This window comes from Megalobrama amblycephala, linkage group LG2, assembly GCF_018812025.1.
Source record: "Megalobrama amblycephala isolate DHTTF-2021 linkage group LG2, ASM1881202v1, whole genome shotgun sequence".
Lineage (NCBI taxonomy): Eukaryota > Metazoa > Chordata > Actinopteri > Cypriniformes > Xenocyprididae > Megalobrama > Megalobrama amblycephala.
Genome location: NC_063045.1, coordinates 38,469,384 through 38,495,633, shown reverse-complemented (window position 1 = coordinate 38,495,633; position 26,250 = coordinate 38,469,384). Strand labels below are relative to the sequence as shown.

The 26,250-nt window shown below is 35.2% G+C and overlaps 2 protein-coding genes across 3 annotated transcripts in view; both read right to left on the bottom strand.

Annotated features, from left to right (window-relative positions):
- tjp2a (tight junction protein 2a (zona occludens 2)) overlaps nt 1-5,122 on the bottom strand; it is a 41,907-nt gene extending 36,785 nt beyond the window's left edge. The window contains exon 1 of one of the 2 annotated variants that reach the window (XM_048174789.1): nt 4,917-5,122. The gene's annotated coding sequence lies outside the window, so the exon portion shown is untranslated. The remainder of the gene's footprint in view (nt 1-4,916) is intronic. The other variant, XM_048174805.1, reaches the window with a different exon arrangement.
- A 1,194-nt stretch (nt 5,123-6,316) lies between these two features.
- pip5k1ba (phosphatidylinositol-4-phosphate 5-kinase, type I, beta a) lies at nt 6,317-25,659 on the bottom strand. The gene is given in 16 exon segments (XM_048174819.1): nt 6,317-6,995; nt 7,138-7,231; nt 10,095-10,224; nt 11,796-11,936; nt 12,058-12,142; nt 12,242-12,290; nt 13,130-13,210; nt 14,558-14,636; nt 14,639-14,753; nt 14,838-15,134; nt 15,421-15,573; nt 16,919-17,036; nt 17,343-17,473; nt 19,296-19,364; nt 20,228-20,294; nt 25,504-25,659. Coding segments are annotated over 14 exon segments (1,545 nt in total). The 5' UTR covers nt 20,228-20,294; nt 25,504-25,659; the 3' UTR covers nt 6,317-6,992.
- Between the last annotated feature and the right edge of the window lie 591 nt (nt 25,660-26,250).

The following is a 26,250-nucleotide window of genomic DNA, read 5'->3' as shown; positions in this document are numbered from 1 at the left end:
ACTTCATAACTAACTATGAAAAATAAACATTTTTTTCAGATCACTTAGGCCGCATTTACACTGCAGGTCTTGATGCCCAATTCCTATTCGTTGACTATATCTGATTTTTTTGATGACCAATTTACATCTTCTTTTAAAAGTGACCCATATCTGATATCTGCATTTACACTATACACTTGGTGTAACAACACAAGGCAGACGTACTGACCCATAAAAGCTTAGGCTGAAAAGGAAGTAAAAATGGTGTGATTTGCAATGTACACAGAAGAAAATGTTAACACAATCTTTTGCTTTCCACACCATCTTTAAAAGTTAGCAAAACATTGGGTTGAGTCTCCATCCTCCATTGCACCATTGTCATGTGATCGCGTTTGTTGTCCACCTGAGCTGATGTCATTCGCCACCGATGTTTTTTTCAATGACGGGGAATATCCGATCTGTCTGCTTACATTGCAGACAAAAGTTTTAAATGGAATGACTTAAGGGTAAATGGTGACAGAATATTAATTTTTGGGTGAATATCCCTTTAAACGTGTCATTCATGTACTGACAGTAGCACAATTTCCACAAGTAAGTTTAATACTAATGATTATGAGATTGTTTGAAAGCCTTAAATAGTGCCTCAGCAAGCACCACTAATAATAACAATTGAGAAATACTACAGTAGTCATATCCTGCTGATAGTGTATTGTTTAGTTCTAAACTGTTGACCTACATGAATAAATGAACTTTGTCCTTCACTCTGACACAATGTAAAAGCTGCTCAGGCATGTCCAACTCAGTACAAACTTGAACAGATTTTGAAATATGCCTGAATGACATTAAATAGCACCAGCATCTGAAGTATTCCTATAATATGAAAGGTAGACACATCAAATAATATATAATCACACCTGAACAATATTTTTAGAAAACACCAAAAATGTACCAGTATTAGTAACACTATGAAATAATAAGATTCTTAAAGGTGCCCAAGAATACTTTTTCACAAGATGTAATATAAGTCTAAGGTGTCCCCTGAATGTGTCTGAAGTTTCAGCTCAAAATACCCCATCGATTTTTTTAAATTAATTTTTTTAACTGCCTATTTTGGGGCATCATTAACTATGCACTGATTTTTTCAGCGCGCCGCCCCTTTAATTCGCGTGCTCCCTGCCACACGAGCTCTCGATTATATTACAGCACATTTACAAAGTTCACACAGCTAATATAACCCTCAAATGGATCTTTACAAGATGTTCGTCATGCATGCTGTATGCATGCTTCGAATTATGTGCACTCAAAAAAATAACTTGTTGGTCTAACTTAATTCAATTATGACACCTATTTCCACACAGTTGAACTGATTTATTTGAACTTAAGATAGGTTAATTGTACTGATGAGTAAAATTCATGCTAATTGAATGAGATCACACCAGTTTCATTTGACATATTCTGTGAATGTTTCCTGAACATAATTCATTCTTGTTGATCCAACCAGTGCTATTGCAATTCAGACTGGTGCCCTTGTGCAGTGTTGCTCAAGTTTTCTGCACTTTTAAGGAAATGGAAAGACCTGTTAGTGTTTAAGTGTTTAATGTTTAGTTATTTTGAACATTTAAAAGAGTTTGTAGCGTATATATATAAAACATTTTTTGTTACCATCATGGTGAAGATGCGCGCTTGTGCTTAGGTTGTGAATAGCTGTTGTACACAGACATACATGTTTCATGACCATTGAGAGGGATAAAGCTGATGACCATATGTAGACTGTGTAAATTATGTGCTGGTCCTCAAACTAATTTATTTATATTTCTATAAAAACTAAACTAAAATATCACTTTTTCATATGCTAAGTAACATTTATAGCATGCAAGTAATGATCAGGTAAAGAACTTCTCATCACTGGCTTTAGCACAGTTAAAGCTTGTTGAGAACAACATAGATTTATTTCATGCAGCCACCCATAGCCTAACCACAAGGTCTACACTTCAGCATAATGGTAACCTCAAAAAAAATCGACATAACAAACTCTTTTAAATGTCAAATATAACTGAACATCAAACTTTAAAAGGTATTTCCCTTTACTAAAAACACATTAAACAGAACTTAAGTTCATCATTTACTGTCCTGATCTTTCCCTACGCAAAGCATGCTGGGAACTAGAAATCCACTGCCCAGTTTCAATCAATGCAACATAAATGATTCATGTCGTCCCAACACAAATGGTTTAGGTTAACCTAACATTTTGCAAATTTAATTTCATTTAACATAATACAATTGAGTGCAAATGCCAATTAAGTAAAAAACTAAAGATTTGTGTTGGTTCAGCTTATTTTATTTAAATAAACTGAACAAGCAGCTAGAATCATTTTTTTGAGTGTGAGTAAAGTATTTATTTTGATGTTAACGTTTTATTCTGAGTGAATTTGAGGCTGTGCTCCGTGGCTAACGGCTAATGCTACACTGTTGGAGAGATTTATAAAGAATGAAGTTGTGTTTATGAATTATACAGACTGCAAGTGTTTTAAAAATGAAAATAGCGACGGCTCGTCTCCGTGAATTCAGTAAGAAACGATGGTAACTTTAACCTCATTTAACAGTACATTAGCAACATGCTAACGAAACATTTAGATAGACAATTTACAAATATCACTAAACATATCATGCTATCATGGATAATGTCAGTTATTATTGCTCCATCTGCCATTTTCGCTGTTGTTCTTGCTTACCTAGTCTGTTGATTCACCTGTGCAGATCCAGACGTTACTGGCCGCCCTTGTCTAATGTCCTTTCATAATGTTGGGAACATGGGCTGGCATATGCAAATATTGGGGTGTATACCCCGACTGTTACGTAACAGTCGCTGTTATGTTGAGATCCGTGTGTTTTCCGGAAGTCTTTTAAACAAATGAGATTTACATAAGAAAGAGAAAGCAATGGAGTTTGAAACTCAATGTATGTCTTTTCCATGTACTGAACTCTTGTTATTCAACTATGCCGAGGTAAATTCAAATTTTGAATCTAGGGCACCTTTAAAATTTAGAAACTTTTGCAAGACTTGTCAATTTTTTTCTCTGTGAACCCCCATCTAACAGATAAAGACACTAAAATACATTTTACAGCATAATGTTTAGAAAATCCCTCGTCAGCTCAAGTGGATTAAGAACTCAAAAGCATTATGAAACCAGGCATAACAAACGTGATTTCAGTTTACTATTTTCAGTCTACTGATTCTGCCAAGCTCGTATTAAATGTGAACAAACAAACAACATTATGTTTTAAACCTTGTATAAATGTCTCCAGAAACAGAAAAATGATTTTGTGTGTTCTCGTGTATTTTTACTATTGTCCAAGTCATTTAATGCCTTTACATAAGCGGTGCGTGGCAACGTAAGCCGGAGTCTTTCCCCATGTGTTCGGCCCATGCAGAATCACAGTCTACATTATGCAATGCACATATGTACTGCCACTCTCTGCCAGATGTATATTCAATCATCAAATGTCGTCACATTTCAATCACACCTACAGAGTAAACGGCCTGTAATAATAACCTGTGATATAAAAGCAGTTTATCTAAAATAGTTGCAGCTTTACTATACAATTTCATCATAAATTCAGGATTTGAAGGATCATGTCAGGTCAAAGAGAGAGTCCAGACTTTTTTGCAATCTGGTCTAAAAAATTAAGAAATACAGGCAAAAGTTTGTGTATGTTATTCTATGTTTATTTCTCCAACCACCAGCACTGAAAGTATTCTTATCAGCAAAACACTGATCTCATCCCTCCCTATATAACCACTGCTGTCCTCATACGAGAAACTCTGAGTCACACAACAAAACTATGAGTCCATCACATTCCACACCTGGACATGAGGAATGAGAGAAGGACACTAGGGTGAAGTATGGAATAATGTACTGACACATACAAGTTTCATTATAGAAAGATCAACAGACAGATGCGCAATTCACAATTCTCACACAATTCTGAGGAAAAAAGCCAGAATTGCATGATATAAATTCTAAATTCTGACTTTTTTTCCAGTTGTGAGATGATTTCTCTTGTTTTTTCCTCAGATATGCGAGTTTAGGCTATATCTCACAATTCTGTCTTTTTACTCGCAACTGCAAGTTTATATCTCACAATTCTGCCAAAAACCTGTCCAAATTGTAAAATGTAAACTTGCAAACCTTTTTATTTTTGATTCCGAAATGGAAACAAGCTTCCATATTTAGACTGTTTTGAGGAGAATATTAACAGTGCAATAACATGTTAGAAATAAAAATATATTTTAGGAGATTTATTGACGTTGACAGTCATGGCTGTCCTCTCTATGATATATGATATCATGTTGGTTATATTTAGCAGACTAGTTCAAATTATTTTAAAATAAGCAGTTTTATTAAAACTTTTTTTTTGTAGAACACAATAAATGATTGTGTAAAACTACTTTTTCTTTTAAATAACTTTTTATTACACCTTTTCTTGTTTTTAAATCTCATTTGGTTAAAAAAAAAAATCGATTATTTACTAAGAAAAATGTGTATAATAAGTTTAGTTGCACGTCTGAACCGGTCTGAACACTCCAGCGTTATGGCATGAAACACAAAAGCAAGCGTGAGAGGAAAAAACACACTGAAGTATCGGGAGAAACACACTGGACAGAGAACACACTGGTCTTTCATGATAGGCTACTGTAGGCCTGAAACACGCTGCCAAAACACGCGAACTGCATTCAACGAGATGATAAAAGCAAATACGAGTCCGTATTAAAGTTCACATTAATGTGTACATAAACTAAAAGCAGCTGTTGTATGTTCCTGTGACCTTACTTGAGTTTATATCAGCCTCCTCCCCTAAACAATAGACAACCGAAACCAGTCAACAGGGAAATGCGACAAAAACAGACAAAACTGCTCCAGTGTGAAAGAACGTACCTTTAGAGAGGCCGATACTGAAGCTCCGTAAACTCTTGACAGAAACACGCGGGGTTCAGTGTGGTCTTTATGTGACTGGACACTTCCAGAAAAAGACTGAACAGCTCGATTCTGTGTACAATCCCAGATTTCCTGAATCGTCCAGGTATGGGCGTGTCCATGAGCGCGCAGGTGAGTCCAGCAGCGCGCTTCCCAAACCACGTGACCACGCCGCTTCATACCTGTGCATATGACCATCCGATTTGATTAGATCTTTGCAGTGTGATGTTTAAAACTTTTTAAGTTAAGTGATTCTTTCTTCTTTCTGACATGTAGTGTACCCTATCTTGTATTATTATAATAGTAAGAATATATAAAAACATAACATAGTCAAAAAAGATTAATTACATTTAATAAATGTTACAATGTTTTAAGATGATTTATGAGACTATATTCCCTGCAATAATCATATCTATTTTGAGTATGATTTTCAGTTCAACTGATTAAACAATAGCCTAGGTTACATGGTGTTGTCATACTTGAGATGTTAAGAGAAGTGATTTGAAATAAAGTTGTTTTGAATAATTGTGTACTTAAAATCACTAACATGACACATTTTGCCTTATGAGTATTTGCGTTAATCTTCCTATCTTTATATTTATTAAATGTTTATCAATCATATAGGCTAAACCTTTCATAATTTCTTTTCACATAAATTGCGATGCTTGTCAAAATTCAGTAAAATAAATATAGTTTTTATTGAGACTAGAAATAGGCATAATGTCCTTAAAGATGGCCTTTATCCCCTTTTAATAACATTTTGATGTAATAATACAATACATAATAATATACATAATATATTGGTTTGATCATAGAGCATATGTCCTACTGGGACAAACAACACCAAAACACCCCCTAGTGGATTGTATGCGGCTATTGCAAGCAGTGAATAGAGTCTGCAGCACTATTGCAGCTATGCATGAACAACAGATAAACAGATAAAAGAGCTTTGTCAGACACATTTTTATGCAGGACCAAACCTGCAGAAATAAATAAATGTGGAAATAAATACATGAGGGGATAAATAAATATAAAAATAGATGAAAAAAAAAACAAAAAACTGAAAGATAAATAGATAAAAATAAATACAGAAAATAAATGATTTAAAAATGAATTATATTTGTTTTAGTTATTTATTACTTTATTTTTACTATATTACATTTACTTATCTATTTCATTATTTTTCATTTCTGCGGGTTTGATCTTCCATATTTTATAACTGCTATCTTTATATTAATTCACTATAAATAAACAGAATAACTTAAAATAAGAATTAGTGGTGCATTAATGTACCTTGCAGCTCTTCAAGCATATTGTATAGACAGACAAATTCATGCGAGGCAGAAAAAGTAGAAAAGTTCTACTGAAGATGCAGCATTTAATAGCAACTAAAACATTCTACATAAAAGCACATTTAATTCATATATTACTCTAATCAAAATATATTTAAATACATATTTATAAAAAGTTTTTTTTAAAGATTTATGGTGTTTAACTTTTAAATCCATTTCAATCTTTACACACAGTAACATAGACCATTATAATTGTGCCGATTGCGTGTCAAAATCACATCACCAAAACACATTGTTTGGTACTAGTCATTGTACTGTAATGATCAAATAAATTAATGAAATCGTTACTCACACAATACAAGTCAGGAGTGCTCACAATATAATTATACCATGATTATTAAATAATAAATTATATATGTCTTCGAATGACACATGCTTTAATCAGGTGTCACACCTTTAACATGCGTAAGACCAGTGCATTTATGATATAGTTACAGTACACTGGGCTAATGGGAGTGTAACTATCATTATACAACAAACTTGTGCTTGTAAGTGGGTACAAAGTGCACAGTCTAAGGCACCGCACTACTATAGTGTAGCAATCGTTCTGCCATTGTTTAAAAAATAAGGCTTTTCTCAGTCCATGTGAATTAGCAGCGAGAGATATCCATTGTGCAAAGTTGTGGAGTGACAGGTGAGACAGCAAAGTTTCGATGATCTGGTCCACTTCAGAAGGCCTCACGCTTCACTTAAAAAGAAAATAATATGAGCCACAATCAGTGATCTGGAGCGAATGACACAAAAGAGTTTGAGTTCCAGGGGAACTACAACACAAGTCATTTAACGAGAAACAATAGTGATAACGTGTGACTTAACTCGAATCTACTGACCAGGTAGACGTCCAGACCAGACTCAGGTGTGCTCGCCAGTGAGTCTGAAACAGGAAGAGTGCTATCCTCCAAAGCAAGAGTCGAGCTGGATGCTCTACAAAAAACAAACAAACAAAAAAACCAGTGATAATTCAGACAGAAAGCTAGGTGCCAATAACATTGTATTTAGCTAAAAAAGAAGTGGAACTTCTGTGAAGAAATATAGCAAGTTCACAAAGACCTTTTTAATCAAACTAATATGTCTACATTAGTGTGTGTGTGTGTGGTCTTGGTATTCCTTACGTTATGGGTCCAAAAATGTCCCCACAAGCAGGACTTGACATTAATGCCGAATGTGGGTGGATTTCAGCAGTGGCGTGTAATGCAGTCACTTCTACTAGTCACTTTGGCAGGTTGAATTTTATATAAAACAGGGTTGCCAACTCTTACGCATTTAGCGTGAGACATACTTTCAGGCTCTCAAATGAAAAAAGCCAATGTGCTGGGCAGACCATTTGGCATATGACATCAATAATTTTGATGTTATACGCCATTCGGTCACGCAAAGCCGCATGAAGCCGAACATGTGTTTACTTGTATGGGATTTATTTAAACCAATGAAGACCTGCAACCTTGATTGGACCAGTCTGTACCAATCACATTTTCCCCACACCATGCAAAGTCACTGTATATATGCCGCTGACTCCCACCTGTGAGACGGTCACCAAATATGTTTAGGCGGCATTGTGAAACATAGTGTGTGTGCACACAAACCAGATTTACACATCTAAGATAACTAATATCTACTGTATAACTTTCTTATCTCTCCGACGGAGAGTTGACACACAAACCCGCCTCCCCTCACTCATTCATTTCATTTGCTCCAGATGAATATTGTTGGTGTTACAGAGCTTCAATTTCAGGCATGGGATTGCGCATATTGTTGCATAAGTTTACTCATTCCCTCAGATTTTTGTGACAGAAAGCCGCCTCTTAGTACTAATTGAGTTCTTTTTCGCTGCTTATTGCACTTAAACAGTCAAATACACACAAAATAATGTCAAAATACCAGTCTTGGTGAGTATTCATGTAAACACAGTCAGTTATGTTTTAAAGGCACACTATGTAAATTTTTGCCACTTGAGGTCGCCTATTTAAAACAAAGGCATAGCTTGATGACGCCGAGATTGAGCGTGGAATCTTGGGAGATGTTGTCTTCACCTCACAGCCGATGGAAAAGAATCAGGATGGGACTCTAGCAGAAATCATGTTCATGAATGAGATTATTAAAGGTGCCATCGAACGTTTTTTTACAAGATGTAATATAAGTCTAAGGTGTCCCCTGAATGTGTCTGTGAAGTTTCAGCTCAAAATACCCATAGATTTTTTTAAATTCATTTTTTTAACTGCCTATTTTGGGGCATAATTAGAAATGCGCCGATTCAGGCTGCGGCCCCTTTAATTTGCGCGCTCTCCGCCCCCGACCCCCCCCCATCATTGCATAAACAAAGTTCACACAGCTAATATAACCCTCAAAATGGATCTTTACAAAGTGTTCGTCATGCAGCATGAGTAATCGCGTAAGTATGGTATTTAGTTGGATGTTTACATTTGATTCTGAATGAGTTTGATAGTGCTCTGTGGCTAACGGCTAATGCTACACTGTTGGAGAGATTTATAAAAAATAAAGTTGTGTTTATGCATTATACAGACTGCAAGTGTTTAAAAATGAAAATAACGACAGTCTTGTCTCCGTGAATACAGTAAGAAACGATGGTAACTTTAACCATATTTAACAGTACAGCAACATGCTAACGAAACATTTAGAAAGATAATTTACAAATATCACTAAAAATATCATGATATCATGGTTCATGTCAGTTATTATTGCTCCATCTGCCATTTTTCGCTGTTGTTCTTGCTTGCTTACCTAGTCTGATGATTCAGCTGTGCACAGATCCAGACGTTAATACTGCCTGCCCTTGTGTAATGCCTTGAACATGGGCTGGCATATGCAAATATTGGGGCGTACACCCCGACTGTTACGTAACAGTCAGTGTTATGTTGAGATTCGCCTGTTCTTCGGAGGTCTTTTAAACAAATGAGATTTATATAAGAAGGAGGAAACAATGGAGTTTGAGACTCACTGTATGTCATTTCCATGTACTGAACTCTTGTTATTCAACTATGCCGAGGTAAATTCAATTTTCAATTCGATGGCACGTTTAACGTTACTGTAGTATGAAGTTTCCATGGTTTCTACAAAATAAAACCAGAAATCGAGGGTAACGCACGTATGACGTCACTGATAAGCGATGTCCGTGTCCTGGTTAAAATTGCTTATTTTTCTGGATTTAAACATTCTTGGAAACAACTGGGATAATATAAGTACACAAGTCAACAAAATATATAACACTGTTCTAGTGGATTTTGGATATTTTAATCCAGAAATCGTTACATATTGTGTCTTTAAGTGAACGTAAACAGTTAAGAAAGAAATCAAATGTGAAACAGTATAGTGGATCCGTGTGTCAGATCTTAAAGTGACAGCAGCCTAATATACCTGCTGCCAAATTATGAGATAATATTAAAAATAACTATATGGCAGTTTTCCCCATGGTATCAGTGTCAATGTTGTGGCCAGTGAAAATGTTGAGTGGTTAGTCATTTTGGAAAACCACTAGCCACTGGTGAGCAAAAAAGTTAATGTCAAGCCCTGCCCACAAGGCTATTAATACCGTAGTTTTTGACCTTGTGGTGAATTTTTTTTGGTACCCATGAGGAAAACAACTTATAAATCATACAAAATGTTTTTTGAAAATGTAAAAATGCAGAAAGTTTTCTGTGATGGGTCGGTTTAGGGGATACAATATACTGTTTGTACAGTATAAAAATAATTATGTCTATGGAAAGTCCCCATAAAATGTGTGTGTGTGTGTGTGTGTGTGTGTGTGTGTGTGTGTGTGTTAGGTAAACACCTGTTTTCTGTTTGCAGTTCAGTTTTCACATCATCTATAGAGGAAGCAGAAGACAAAGTGGCCGCTGAAATAGCTGGATTGAGCCTTGTGGAGCTTGGAATAACATCAGGTTTCTGAGAGGAGTGTGTATCTGTTAAAAAGAAGTAGCATTAGAAAAAAAAATATATAGATCTTGAATGTGTCAGAAATATTAAATTGAATGGTATCCCTTGTAAAAATTAAAGTAAACTTTAGTATAATTTTAAAAAGATTTTTTTTCACGATTACTTCTATTGTCATGTATTGGCATATATGTAATGTATTTATTTGTAATTACACATTTGCTGCAATTTGAAAATGAATGAATAAAAAGAACTTTAAGTGTAATATTAAATAACACTGTCACATGTATGTTTTGTTTTGGTTTAGTTTTAGTTCCTTTATTCTCACTTTCCTACCACTTGTTAGTTTCCTTGGTTACTGATTAAGTTGCGCACCTGTTTCTGTTGATTAGCCTCCCTTGTGTATTTAAGCCCTTATTTATTTAAGTTTCCTCTGTTCACTGTTCAGTCTCATTTGCATTATACATGGTTGTGTATCCTTACTTCTAGTTATTCTCCTGCATGTTTCCTAGTTCGATTTTGCTTAGACAGTTTGTTTGTTGTACTCCATAAATGGTGCGCTCATTGCAGCCACCCACCTCATTACAAACACACTACAGTTAAAACTAAGTACTTTGCCGCCGTTTTGACAAACACGGAAGCGCTGAACTACATCAACTGCGTAGGAGAATGAAGGGGTAGTGAGGAAAGTGTTAAATAAAGTGTTATTTTTGCACACAAAAAGTATTCTTGATGCTTCATAACATTGAGGATGAACCACTGCAGTCACGTTGACTATTTTAATGATGTCTTTACTATTTTTCTGGACCTTGAATGTGGTAATTTTGTTGCTTTCTATGGGAGATAAAAAAACTCTCAGATTTCATCAAAAAATATCTTAATTTGTGTTCAGAATAATTAGCAATTAATAGAAGAATTACTAAAGAATTACTAATTAGTAAAGAGTAATTAATGACAGAAATTTCATTTTTGGGTGAACTAACCCTTTAGGCCCAGTCCCAGACTATAATAGATGTTTGAGCTGTCTTATCTAAAAGCAACTTGCACTGACATATCTTAAAATATGTCAGTGCCATTGTTTTTTCTCACGTTTTTAATTTAACTAAGGCCTACTTCTGGCTTAATCTAAGCCCTGTCTGTGAAACCAGGCCATTGATTTAAAATGTACTTTAAAGTAAAACTATTCATTTGACATTATTACAAAGGGCACTTTTTTAAAAGTGTACTTAAGTGTGTTTATAAAAAGTCATGAAAGTGTTCTCTTTAAGATCACTTGGCCTTTTACAGTATTTCAGTTTATTGGTAAGCAATAACATAGTATTAATGAAATATACTTTTTTAAATATACTTTTAAAATCTGAATTATACATTCAAAATGTGCACTTCTTTTTCACAAGGGATGAAACATTATAATTTCAACAAAGAGAGATCCATTTCAGAGAGAGATCCACTCACCCTCATATCACTCCAAAAATAGCATCATACAGGTTTGGAATGATATGCAGTAAATAATGACAGAATTTTAATTTTTTGGGTGAACTGTTCTTTTAAGCAAAAATGTAGGATTTTTAAATGTGTAATTCTAAAGTACTTGAAGCACCTGTATCATCGAGGTTTTCGAGGCTTTGGGCCCTCCTCTCTTCTTGACTCTCTTCTTTTACAGTCGACAGAACTTCCTGTGAGGCCGACCTACACGACGGCATAGAGTTTTTCTTCTTTCTCGAGGACATACCACGGAGAGCTAAAAGTAAAAAGGTGGAAAAAGAAAGAAGGAGAAATGTGAGATGCGAAACAGCATTTCAAATGATCATATTCATTTAAAATGAATACCATTGTAAATAGCAAAGAAGCATTAAACTTACGGTGAATCTTTTTAAATACTGTGCCACCCATGAATTTCAGGAATCTGTCAGCGTAGAAATTAGGTCTATGGACAGATACTGTGTCCTAGCATGCAAAGTTGCAAAGAGTTGTAAATCATGATAATGTTCAAATAGAAGTATATAAGAAAAGAATATTTCAGTTTAAAAAAGGAAAAATACATACACCATCATGCACAAGAGCCTTCCATGAGTGCTCAACCTTCTTTATAAATCTACATATATAAGATAGAAATATTCAGTATTCAACATTTCAACATTTAATTGAGTATCAGTATCAGTAATTATTAAGTATTTATATTTTTGTCAGGTGTGTCACAGTCCTGTGGCTGCAAACAAACATGAAAACCAGCAGGGTAATATATATAGACTTTGTTTACAAACACAAACTTGCAGGAGTTCACAAAGAAAGCAAACCACACGATAACACATATGTAAACTCAGACAAGAAATGACCAAGAGAAACTGAAACACAGGCGCTGCGTCTGAAATCGCGTACAATCTGAGTAGGTACTATAGTACATTTGAATTTGAATTTACTTCACAAGCTCTATATAGTATGAATATGGGTAGTATGAATGAAATTAAGACGCTCTACATCCGCTATGTCGTTACTGTCACATGACCTACCAGCTTCAGTTGCATCGCTTCACTTACATTTGTAAATCCCCTCTCGTGGCCTCATGGGATAATAAAGTGTCAATCAAATGCACACTTCAGAATCTCGGCGGAAGTAGTAGGTCATCCGGGGACTTTTCGCTTACTGTTTTTCGAATACTATGTATTCGGATATATTTGTCTTTTGGTATATCTGTTTTTCGCATACTATATAGTAAGGAGGTATTCGATTTCGGACGCAGTGAGGGAGTATAAATACTAGATAAAAACAAAGGAAACTAAATGAAGAACAGGTGAACATAATCAAACAATCAGTTAATAACCACAGAAACAAACTAATAATGGGAACAAAGGGAACAGGAACTAAACATAGAAAGGAAACACAGGAACTAAAGGAGTCATAAACTTAGCATAACCTTTACAAGGTGTTTCATACCTGTAGGACTGCAGGATATCAATAATCCCCAAAAAGATCAGCAACTTCTCTTCTTTGTGTTTAGCAGGGATGCCACCCAATCTAGAAACAAAACAGAAGATTATTTCAAAACAGTCATAAAATGTATTGGAAATGTTTTAAAAGTACAGAGGAAGCATTTTAAATTTTTTGACATCCTATTACCCCCCTTTTTTTAGTCAATCAGAGTCCCAGGAAACACTCTTGTTCTATGAATCACTTTGTGTATTCAGATTAGCTGACATAAAAAAAAAAAAAGATTATTTATATATATATTTATACCATGGTCTGTCTGAATACTCGATTGGCTGGAAGGTGTGCAATAAAACCTTTTAATGCACAGGTAGTTCCAAGTCAGTTTAATCACTGTTTTCATTGAAGCACACAGACACGTACGTCACTCGGAGATCGCGCTGCGCACACAACTTATCAACGCTGCACGCGACTTTTATTAATAGAATAGCGTCGCTACCGAATCGCTACATTCAATTTCTCAGCAACGAGGGGATAACATCACTGGTTTTGAAGCAATTAAACTCACGCCGTCATTGATAATAGAGAGAGATGCTGAACAGACACAGGGACGAATCGCTTCCCCTCTCTCTTTCTCTCTATCTCTCTGTCAGTAATGAATTAAATGCTATAATTCATTCATTAAAAAAAAAAAAAAATCTTATGCACTACATTATCTCTGTGTCTGATTCAAAGCGGGCAGAATGAGCTCTAACGAGCCATAACTGACGAAAATAACCGTAAACTTTACCCTTCCGGTCAAATCAATACCAGCTTTAAATCGTCAAATGACCATAGTATAAGCAGGATAATCCACAGCTAGCTGTGCATTAAACGCTTTACATAGGGTGGTTCATTTCCACCACATCGGGCATTAAAATCATTTAATGCACAGCTAGCCGTGGATTATCCCTTACATATATATCACCAAGGCTGCATTTATTTGATCAAAAATACAGTAAAAACAGTAGTATTTTGAAATATTGTTACAATTTAAAATAAATGTTTTCTTTTTAATTATATATATATATTTTGAAATGTCATTTATACCTGTGATGGCAAAGCTGAATTTTCAGCAGCCATTACTGCCTAATATTTTTGTGGAAACTGTGCTGCATTTTTTTCAGGATTCTTTGATGAATATAAAGTAAAAAACAAAACATAAAAACAACAACAATAAACAGCATTTATCATCAATTTAATGCATCCTTGCTGAATGAAAGTGTTAATTTCTTTTAAAAAAAGTACTGACCCCAAACTTTTGAACGGTAGGCCGACATGTCTTTGAAAGATAGATTTTTGGAGAAAGGGCGCGTGGTGAAAGTTTGCAAAACAACTTAAATTGCTTACGGCATCTTTTATTTCTGTTTACTCTGAAAACTGAGCAATTCCACTCACGTGTCGTCATCGCCGTCAGGGAGAGGCTCGGCAGCTTTGCCGTCTCCTTGAATCGACTCCCGGGCTGTGGAGTACAGGACCTTTGCCCACCCTGACGCCTACTGTCTCCTCTGCTGCCTCTCCCCCTCATCTTCCTATCCAGAACATGGATTCCCAGCAGCAAACTATAGTCCATGATTTTAAAGCTTTCCAACACCTGTGGAAGAAAATGAATGGAAGTCACAACCACAAACCACTTATAATGCTAAAGAATTCTGCAGAGTTCAACAACACAACTCACCCGACAATCTCTCTGAAGAGTCTTCATCAAGGCATTGTACGTGTCTGCATCAAAGTAAAGACCATCGTGCATCTCCTGGAAGTCCAGATCTTTAAAGGTCGGGGAAGATTTGGCACGCTCCTTCCGTGACGCTCTGCGTTTGTAAGTGGAGCCCTTTAAGTCATATTTGTAGTGCATTTTCAAAGAGCGAGGCAGAATGTTGTTCATAACCACCAATCTGATATTAACACCACCACACTGAATGCAGTACAGCCCGTAAAACTTCGGTAAGAGGGTCCTTGGGTTCTGATTCAGATTCTGCAATCAAGAAGGACAGATCCATTTTTCAAGAGAGAAAAGAACTGCTGTGAAAAATACTGTGTACTTATTGTAAAATTGCCAGAAAATAGTGGAAGCAATGTTAAATGCATTATGAAAAATGATTATCTGAGTCTGAATTAGTCTCTCTTTTTTTTAATACAAATGAATTGTAAATATGAGGAACTGGAATATTTTAGATTTAAAAAGAATCACTAAAAAGACAATGTATAGTGCAGTTTCTTCCTCTATTATTGTCACTCCAGTGGCAGACTGTGTGGCTCACCATGTAATAACCTGGAAGTAGCTTCTGCAGAAATTCAGCTTCTTTGTGTTGCACAGTCTTTATAATGAACTCATCATCACTGGTTAAGTAAAACCATGAACTACTCGCTCCAGGGTTCGACAGTTCAATCAGAGGTTCTTTACAAATAGAGTACTGCAGATAAAAAAGAGGCATTAATAATGCAGATTCTACAGAAACTACAAACACATGTGTTGTTAATGTTCACTTAAACTAAAACTATTAAAAATAATTTTCAATAACTGAAATAAAGCTGAAATAATATAAAATAAATATTAGATGGAAAAATTCAATTAGTTATTAAAATTATACAAACTAAACTAATGAAACTAAAACAAATATAAATGAAAGAAAATAGTATAGAAACTAAATATATATGAATATATTAATAAATATTAGAATAATATATAAATAATAGTAAAATAACACTGCCTCATTTGTGTCCCAATGGTTTTGCAATGACATAATTTACTAGGATGCTAAACTTTATTTGACATTAGTTGTTATTTTTTGTCCCATTATTTGATATAGTGACTCTATTTAGTGTACTGCAAAATGTTTAATTAAAACATTAATTTTAGCCCATTAGCATTTTATTAATTTTGAAACATTATATTTTAAAGGGGCTATATGTAAGAATTTGCACTTTTTTTATTGCCAATGTGTAAACAGCTTGTTACGAAACTTTGGGAAACCAAAATCAATCAATCAATCAATCAATCAATCAATCAATCAATCAATCAATCAATCAATCAATATCTATCTATCTATCTATCTATCTATCTATCTATCTATCTATTTTTTTTGCATGGGGGGGAGGGGTAATTGGTCTTTTTATTTAAATGAATTAAAGAATTAAAGAAAAGGAAATAAGAATGGTAAGATTTCCAGGTCTATATATGAAGTAGGCCTAATAAATTTAAACTATTATTAGCAAACAATATATTTTTTGCACATGCACATTCACCCTTAGTAGTATGTCTAAAATGTAAAAAACGCAAAACGTTTCTTGGCTCGTCACATTCAGTTATGAATTACATGAATCATGTAAATAATAGGATATTTTCAATTAAAAAAGGTGAACTTTCATAAAACTTGAGTAGTTTGCATCATTGGATATTATAGCCGTAAAACAGTTGTATGAATGTATGTATGAAATATATGAAATAAGCTGCTGGCTGCAGTTCACTTAACGGCCACCAGTGTTGCTAATAACAAGGGTTTCTGAATTCTGCATATAGCCCCTTTATTTTAAAACACTTTTTTTGTGGAGAATATGATCTTTTGAAATTTCAGCAGTAAAAATTTAAATGAAATAATACATAAAACATTTTTTTACAGTACAAATGGCACTGTTTCCTGGGAATGACCTGCTTACTCTCTAGATTTCAGGATTCTTGACTGTAAATAATATAGGCACCAGTATGATTGTGTACAATATGATTATATTAGTAAGTTTCCTGTGGTTTCTTAGTCTTACCAGATAATCGTCTGGTTTAATCCCAAAGAGCTCCCTAAAATAACGGAATGCCAAGGGAGCATAATTTTTAAAGCGAAAGTCAGGGTAATGGTGAGCTGGGGTCAGATTACTGCCTTCACTGAAAGACAAAAGACACAATATTCAAAACTGTGTTATTAAAAAAATGTGTAGCTCTATTTCAAAACCTAGTGATCCAGTACAGCGTTTTCAGGCATTGACCAATTTCTGACCAATTGCAGTAGGAGCAGTAGCTGTGCTAATTAAACATGCAGAAAATATTAGACAAGCTTATATCAAAATACAACAGAACTGTTGACATTTGGAACAGAGCCATTGTATCGCAGTGTTTGAATAGTGTGTCAATGGCAACCACACATTACATCTGTCAAGTGTGAAACACGGTACATAGACGTTAATACTGTACCTTGGGAGAAAGACACTCTCAACAACGTAAAAGTCTTGCATGAGAACATCTCTGTCTGGTTTAGAGGTCAGATTGCCGACTGTGTACCCAATACCGAGCTGGATGGCTCCTCTCAAGGCTTCAGCTGTGGGCTGAAAAAAATGAATGAAGTACAGGCCTCAGATCATGGGCAGAAGAAACAGTCAAATACTGACGCGTACAGGAAAAGTAATCATCATTGTACAGAGATAAAGGCCGCTCTTATCAGTACTAACACAACACATGGGAGGAAGTTAAAGACAAGGAAGTTGAGTTGAGGTACATGGCCATACATTTACAAGAAGACATTTACTTAAACTGGTAGAATGTCACAACGTGAACTAATAAATACAAAAATATACAGTACTGTGGAAAATATACAGTATGGTGAAACTGCAACACCCTTGTATTGTGACAGCAACTGCAAAAAAATGTGTAAAATGTAGTGTTTTATCAAACATTTACAATATCCTCTGAACCAACAAAATGTCTTTCACAGACTCAATTATTTTCAACATAATTTTGAAAACTAAGTCTGGATTCATAATTGTCAAGGTCGATGCAGGGAAGAGGAGGATCTACAGTAATTGCAAACAATATTTATTAAAGAAACAAAAAGGTAATCCGTACAATGGAGAAACAAAGTAAACAAACAGAACAACTCTACAAACCATGCAAAGACAACAACTGACAAACACTGACTGAAACATGGGGGTATTTATACACAGGACTTCAAGAGGCTAACAAGGAACAGGTGAGGGTAATGAGTTACTATGGTAACTAACAGAGGTAACTATAGAAACTAACAAGGGTAACTGAACACACAAGGCAGCAATGGAAACGAAGGAAACAGGAAATAATCACAGAAAGTCAAACAGCAGGAACAATAGGAAAACGAATACACTTCAAAATAAGAGTCCTAAACACAAGACAGGGGAACACGAGACAGGAAACATAACAAAAATGCACAAAGCACATGCCCAGGTGAAAATAGGAAATTTATATTTTGTATATATTTATATTTTGTATTTAAAAATGAATGCACATTGTATTGTAACACATTACGGAAAATAATCCTGTCCAGACAAAATTATTATTATTATTTTTGTAATTAAAATCAGTATAAATAAAAGGTTGTATCGTAAAAACTTAACAGTACAAATACTTTAATTTTCAGTCAGTTGAAGTATAATTACTTATCGTATTAAGAAAACATTTTACTTTATTATTTTAATATATTTTTATAATATTTATATACTGTACATATTATAATATTTATATATTGTACATATTTGTTTCACATTATAATAATGAGAATGAAATATTTTGTGGCACTACAGTAATTGTGGGGAAAGTGGGCAGGTAGGTGCTTAATATGAAAATAATAACCTTTATTTTTTGTATTTATTTGTATTCTATGATTTGGGGGTGAAAAGTGACCTGAATGTGTTCCTAAACCCTCTATGTATCAGATGTATCAGTATTACAATGTACCATGTTCTGTGTGTCTTTTTTCACATAATTCTGCTGTCCAATTATTTCTGTCCTCTTTTGTTCCAGCTATTTCTATCCCAGAATTGACAAACATTGTCCCTAAACCCAGCAAGCCATTTTGTGGGCAAATATCCACTATGCTAATACCCTAATATCCCTTATATCATGAGCCTCCTGTCCATGGTACACAGTGCATGGAACATGGCTATAGTGTGGAAACTGTTATGCAACAGTCAGTAGGAAAATAGCATTTTAGTCCACGAGTATGACAAATCAGAGTGGGACATGCAAAAACCAAATCCTACTAAATCCCAAAAGAGCTCACAAACGCTACATTGTGCTACAGAAAAAATATTTTGGGTTAAGCAAAAATTATGGCAATTAATTACTCAGTTTATCCTTGATAAGTACAGATAAAACATAGTTCTATTATGCACACACCTTTTTGTGGTCTTTGCCCCCAGTTTTCTGAGGTCTTCCACCTCCGGTCTCGTCTGCCGTTGAACTCATCTATTATTTGAAGTAAATATACAAAATCCGCAAAAATTACAACCATAAAAAAACGTCTCAAGGCCCCAAGAAAGAGAAAATCAATATAACAAAACTGTACTATTAAAGTGAATATGTAAGGAATATGTAAAGGTAGCTTTAGTTGTGAGCGCTGTGCACATTATCAAACAGGAAATGAAGTCATGTGATGTTCCTGTTCTTGGTAAAGTTCAAAGCTGCTGATGCAAGAGATGCAACTCTAAAGTTGCTCATTAGAATCCGAGAATCATGTTTCCTCCTGACACAATTTAAACGTTTCAGTCTAACCATACCTTCATGATGCAGCATATGTGGTATTTAATTTCACAAAATTTACAGAAGTTGCAGTTCTGCTTATTGACAGGAAAGGAGGAAACAATGGAGGGAAAAAACATGCAAAATTAAACACCTTTCCTCTTTATACAGCAGCGCTCTATACAAATAAAGCTGCCAATGGCCTCAGGGAACATAAAGATGTTTGTCTATATGAGGAAAGTTACAAAAACATTCAAGTGTCAACTGTCATGAAGATACATACAACCATAGGCTTCACTGTATTCACCAATTTGGCCAATTTTGTGTTCAGACTTCAAGCCTTTTACACTCTCAGAAAAATACTATGTTTAGAGGTACAACAGGTGGGCAGCACTGTTCGTACACCAAAAAGGTTCATATTTGTATACTTTAAGGGTACATATTAATACTCTTAAGGTGTTAATATGCACCTTTTAGAAGTGGATAAAGTGTAAAGTTGTCCCTTTAATGGCACTGCCCCAGTGACAATCTGTAGTACCGCTAAAAGTAAAAAGTGTGCCGTTTTTCAGGCAGTATAGCATTCTCCTTACCTTGTAAACCACTTGTTCATTAGGGGTTAGAGTCACTGCATATCCAGCCGAAAATGACTCCTGGTGTCTAGTACAGGAAGAATAAATAGAACATGAGTAGGTGTCAGGGGTCTGTCAGTGACTGATACTGAAAGTGAAAGACATTAAGGCAAAGGAAACAGAGTGCTAGTGAAAGTAAACAAAGATGGAAAGAGAAATGGAATAAGTGAGAGCTTAAAGCTATTTATACACACACACACACACACACACAAAACACATGTTAAGTTCAGCTAATGCACTGTGTGAGGCTCAATCGTTCCAGAAATGACAGATCACATGCCCACACACCACTGAATGTTATGAAACAGACTCTGCAAGATATTCAAATCCAACGGATGATGCACACAGCCTATTTCCTGTTAATAAACTGATGGCAGCACCACTAAACAAATGTGTTTCTGTGCTATATCCCATGTCAATGAGGAATCGCTGTAAGGAGAAAGAGTTCCTAGTTAGAAAGCATCTAAAATGTTCCCATGTTAAAGCAACGCACAGCTGCAAGACAACCATTGCAGGTTTTGATTATTCTACACAGTCGTTAATTTACATTGAAAGCTCCTTCTTTGACGTCAACAGAACTCTAGAAACCATATTTGGCAGTTCACGATACAGCAATAGAAATGAGAAATGAGTTGTACATACCTCAGCGACACTAACTGCTACAAACAAGCATAGCAACTAGTTGGGAGAGTGGCTTAAAGTTCCTTCTGTACTGACTGGCTCCTCGCAGTAGCCTCTAATATCAATGAAGACGGATTTGCAATTAATCATGAAATCTTTTCTAAGACGGCCTCAAATGCCCTGCCCACAAAACAAGCAAACAATCGCAACCATGTACGTAAGAGTCCTGATTCTTGAGGCATGGCCGGTAAGGCAAGGAGGATATTGCTTAAGGCGCTATTGTTTTCATGGCTTTGCTGATTTGCTCATATCTGTGTTAGTGCTGTAGATGATCAGATATACAGGGCACAAAGTTACAATTAAAAAAAATGTAACTTTATTATACCTTGTACTTTATAACCAACAGTAACCAGCTTTTATGACCAACTTCATTTTACTTTGATATAGGTAGCCATTAGAGTTTTCTTTCTTTTCTCTTGAAAATATTAGGCTAGTGCTACATATTGTATATAAAGATGCAAACAGAATCAAAACAACCATAAAAACCTGTCAGGATTTATTAATTTATTCAGTTCATGATTACGATGACTTGAATACACATCCTCTACACTCTAAAGAAAAATGGTTCTAAACAGTACCGAATTAGGGTTTTTCGGCTTGTAACAATAGCAAAACCCTTTCTGTTGCTAAATAGAACCCTTTTTATAAGGTTCCATAAAGAACCGTGCTTTGAAAGTGCTATAGGACCTCAATAGTGTAATAAAGGTGATTGGTAGGAAACCAGTTATGATTTGAAAGTTAAATTTTTAGAAAGACATTTTTAGAAAGAAATCATTTACCTGTTGAGAGTGTGTTGACAGTCTATGTAATTGAATGGCTAAGCTTCAGAAAACCAGTAATGATGTGGCTTTGACAGTTACAGTTATATAATTTGAAATTTGATCCTGATATTATAATGAAGGGGAAAAAACTTAGGAATTAGTTTGCATAATTTTGGTTGCATAATTTTTGTAAATGTTTTTTCATTTCAATATTTTTGAGGGCGCATACAATTTGAAATTCCAGGGTGTTCTATCTATCCTTATAAAATAATAAAGAAAAAAAAATCTTGTTTAAATTAAAAAAATATTATTATTATTATTATTCAATGTAACAAAACTAATTGCTTATATTTTAAAAACCTCAAAACAAATCAGTCATGTTGTGCAACCAACATGCAGAAAAAAAGCAACTACCTGATATATCATAGCAACACCATAGCAACCAGCCAACATCTTAGCACCTTGGTGATTTTTTTTTTTTTTTTTTTTTACCCAGACCACTATGTTATGCCCTAGAAACCATCCAGAACACCCTAGCAGTCACATAGCAACACTACTTTTAAGAAATTATAAAACTCTGCTTCCTTATTAGTATTGGATAAATGTTCTCAAAGCTTGTTGTATAAAGCACTATACATAAGTGAATGTGTCACAAGCTTTTACGGGTGCTGTAAGGTCATAAACAACCAGTTTCATAATGAGCATGGACTTGTTAAAGATCCAAAGAGCTAAAGAAATGTTGCATTACACAACAAGAAACCAAAAAAGATTTTGGTTATCTAAGTATGACTCTCAAATCAAAATCAGAGATTTAACAGTAGTTGATAATACTGTTCCCAAAAGGTTTATTGTAAGAAAATAATTGCAGCTCACTTTCAGAAACGCAACATGGCTTTCCCAGTTTAGATTTCCCGACCCCTAATTCCAACTCCCATGACCCACTGATTGCATAACTAATATGGAATGACTGGTGAACAAGCCAGTACATTATATGTATGGGTAGACTTAAAAAAAGCCATTCTATAAATCTCTCACCACACAACTGGTTAAACTGACACATAATTGGAAAGTTTCCAAGGCAGCCAATATAAAAACGGGATGTTCTCTGTAGTCTCAAGCGTCTAATCGTGTTTTTCACACAGGGAACAAAGGGTTTGCCAGAAATAAGGATATTTGCAAGCCAAATCACAGGATGGCAGGATCAGCAGGGCTGAAATTTCCTCAAATCCTACAACGTGCAAAATAACTTCATATTTTAAAACTATCACATCATCATTACAGCCTCACACCCGGCCTGGAGTGAAACAATAGGTCTTTATCAGTGGGGAGAGGCATGGATTCGAGCACAGAAGCGTAAAGCCTGTTTGCATTTGGCGTGGAGTGAGGGGAACGCAAACGACACATGACTCATGACATAAACTGATCACATGACCCGCTCAGATCGCCTCTGTAAACACAGGGCACCTATAAAACATAGCACTTGGCTTAGAATTGAGTGGAGAACAGTAATCAACAAAGATAATACTAATGTAAACAATAGCATAAACAGGATATAGAAATGAAATGGAAGCAAAAAAAAAAAGATTTTGGAGATCAACTGAAGACTTTCAGATGTTTTTTGTGGCCTCTGTTTTGTCTCTATGGTGTTATGTATTGTAAGTATGTCAAAGCACATTAATCAAACCTTAGTAAATTTGCTTAATGGAATGAAGCGATTAAGTTTTTTCATTTTTGAAATACAGTGCTATATTTCGTCTATGTATAGATGTATAATACATCTATGAATGCTAAGGCTTATTAAAATGATCTGCAGCATCTGTTGACAATGATGTGTGTACTGGCACGAGGCGGGGCAACCTGTCACTCACATGAGATCGACCAATAGCAAACCACACAAACATCCAATTAATTCCCCATTGACAAATCAAGTCCCACCCTACATTTTGTCTTATTCAAGAAGCCATTTGATTTCACTCGAATAAACGCATTTCATTTTTAATATAATGACGCAAAAATACATGTATGTATAGGTACAGCCTACATATTTTTGTATAATGACGCAAAAATGTTTAATAGAGGGTATGCATTGACGTCACTTTCCCACTGGAATATGCCCCCTCAGCCGGACTGAGTGGCGGCTTTCCTGCGGAATTAGGCTTCATTAACAGTGTTGCCGCGGGTTGTTTTTCATGTCCACGGGTTGAAGTGACTCCAAATAATTAGCCCCTGGAATGCAAATTTTACCAGGCAAACCCCGATAACATTTCCTTACATTTAAATGTATAATTATATGTGCCTGATTTCGATGCCGAGGAAATACATAAAGCATTTGCCTGTGAACACTTTATAAAAACAATATAACGTTAGGTCTAAATCCGTGTGATCACTTATATCAATTTTATATCGTCATATCGTCTAGCCCTCAAACTTTTCTGTTTATAAACATTCAATTATGCAGAATATAAGATGGAAGCCTAAATATTTAATTGAGTTGTTAATATATAACAATACAATATACAGGGCATGATTTTACCTCAAAATTCAACATTGACACAAAATGATAACTGCAAATCCACGTTTCGCTGCCAGCAGTCCAGTTGTTTCTGTGAACTGCAGCGATCCATTTGCTTCTCTTTTCTGTAGCTTTCGGCAGTCTGTAAAAATACACCTCAAATTTCTTGTCAAATCTATTTGTATAGTAAATGGCAAAGCTCTTTCCCGTTTTAGATGTTTTTGTGTGTGCGTTTTCGCGCCATTCACGCTGAAAACCAACGCGGCCACTCAGTCTTTTTATGCCACTCAGTGGGGGTAACCGCAGTCACTCCGGCCAACGGTGACGTCACATGCATACCCATGTCACTCTGTTCTTTTTCTTTTTACATAAAAAAATAATAATAATTTTACTGAAATACTTCATGTCTATATATCTATAGTGTTCATTTGATAAGCAGCCTTATTTAGTGTAATAAAGTCATTGTCAAAAAAATAAACCCCTTCAGGATTATACAGAGTTTATTTTTGTCATAACTGCCTAACCTTTACATATTGGCTATTTTAATGCTCATCCTGTCTAATGCCATTTAAAAAAAAATCAAGCGCCTTGTCAATTGATACCATTTATGTGTGTGTGTTTGTGTGTGTGTGCGTGCGAATGCTGAGTAAATATTGTGTGAAACAATTGTTTAAACTTTCTTTATCTTGAGTTTCGCTTGCGTATTAAATTGTATCACATACGCTGACATTATATCAACCAGTTACTCTACTCTCTAAATCGACTATTAAAAAAAAAAACCTTAGTGGTCGAGCACGGGTTTGAAACTACAACTTTGTAATGTCAAGTCCACCATACAATTACTAACGTCAGCCTGTGATGCAGCACTCATTTCTTTAAAATTTTAGATGCACTGCATGCAAAGCATCCGAGGCTTCATGCGCAAATGTTCAATAGCGTTTGAGGAAGTAACGCTCCCTCCCTCTACAACTAAACTAAACCACCGTCCCTTAGAACAAAGTGCAGCCCCGTTTAGACATTAGATTTTTAACGGACAGTGTTAATAAATGTAGAATACGAAAGGACACTCTTGATATTACGCAGCATAGAAATCCCGTTTAACCTTATAATAAACAATTTGGCTTCAATGTGCTAAGTTACTGTTAAACGTTATGAACAGTGTTTCTCTTTTCAATGATCATTAAACTGCTGTCTGTGTGTGAGCGCTCGCACGAAATGTGAATGTCAGATCGTAACAACATTAAAGAAAGCATTAATCTACTGGAATATAAGATAAAACTTACCGTCAGTTTTTCTGAGGAAAAAAATGTGAAGCCTAGGCCTATAAGTGCTAAATGTATTTCATTAAGTCATGGCTTGTTTCTCAGTGACATTTGAGAGAGTGTCGAGCTTCAGGTTTTGACTGTCAAACTCTCTCCGCCCACGCGCACGCGCATGTTCGTGACACGCGCGCACAGTATAGGCTTAGCTCAGACGCAGAAGTATAAATCAGCCTTATATAGCCTACATTGTAAAAATGTTTAATCTTAATGGGAGAAACACTGTCATCGACCGCGCCAAACACTAAATTATGCAGGCTACTCTCAAAAACATTACTCTGAACACTTTTTATAGGCTATTTATTGCCTCTGAATATTTTTTTTCGAAGGACATTTTGTGTAGGCTTTTCTAATAATAAATTAGTTTTATACATTTACAAGTTTATTAAGATATTAAGTCTTGTTTTTAATGCACTGGCAAATAAAACAATATAATTTCTTTTGAATAGGTTTGTAACAGTCTGAATGATGACTACTGTCACATCCAGATTGCCCTTTGTCAACAAGGCTTAGAAGTAGGGATGCACTGATACCACTTTTTCCAGAACAAGTCCGATACGATACTTTCATTTTTAGCACTTGCCGATACCTGTATTTTAATTGCATTTGTCATTTAAAAAAAATATATATATTGGGCAGAGAGACCAAAAGAATTAGTTGATTCAAATTAGTTGACTTAGCAAACAGATATTTCCTTTAGATATTTCACAC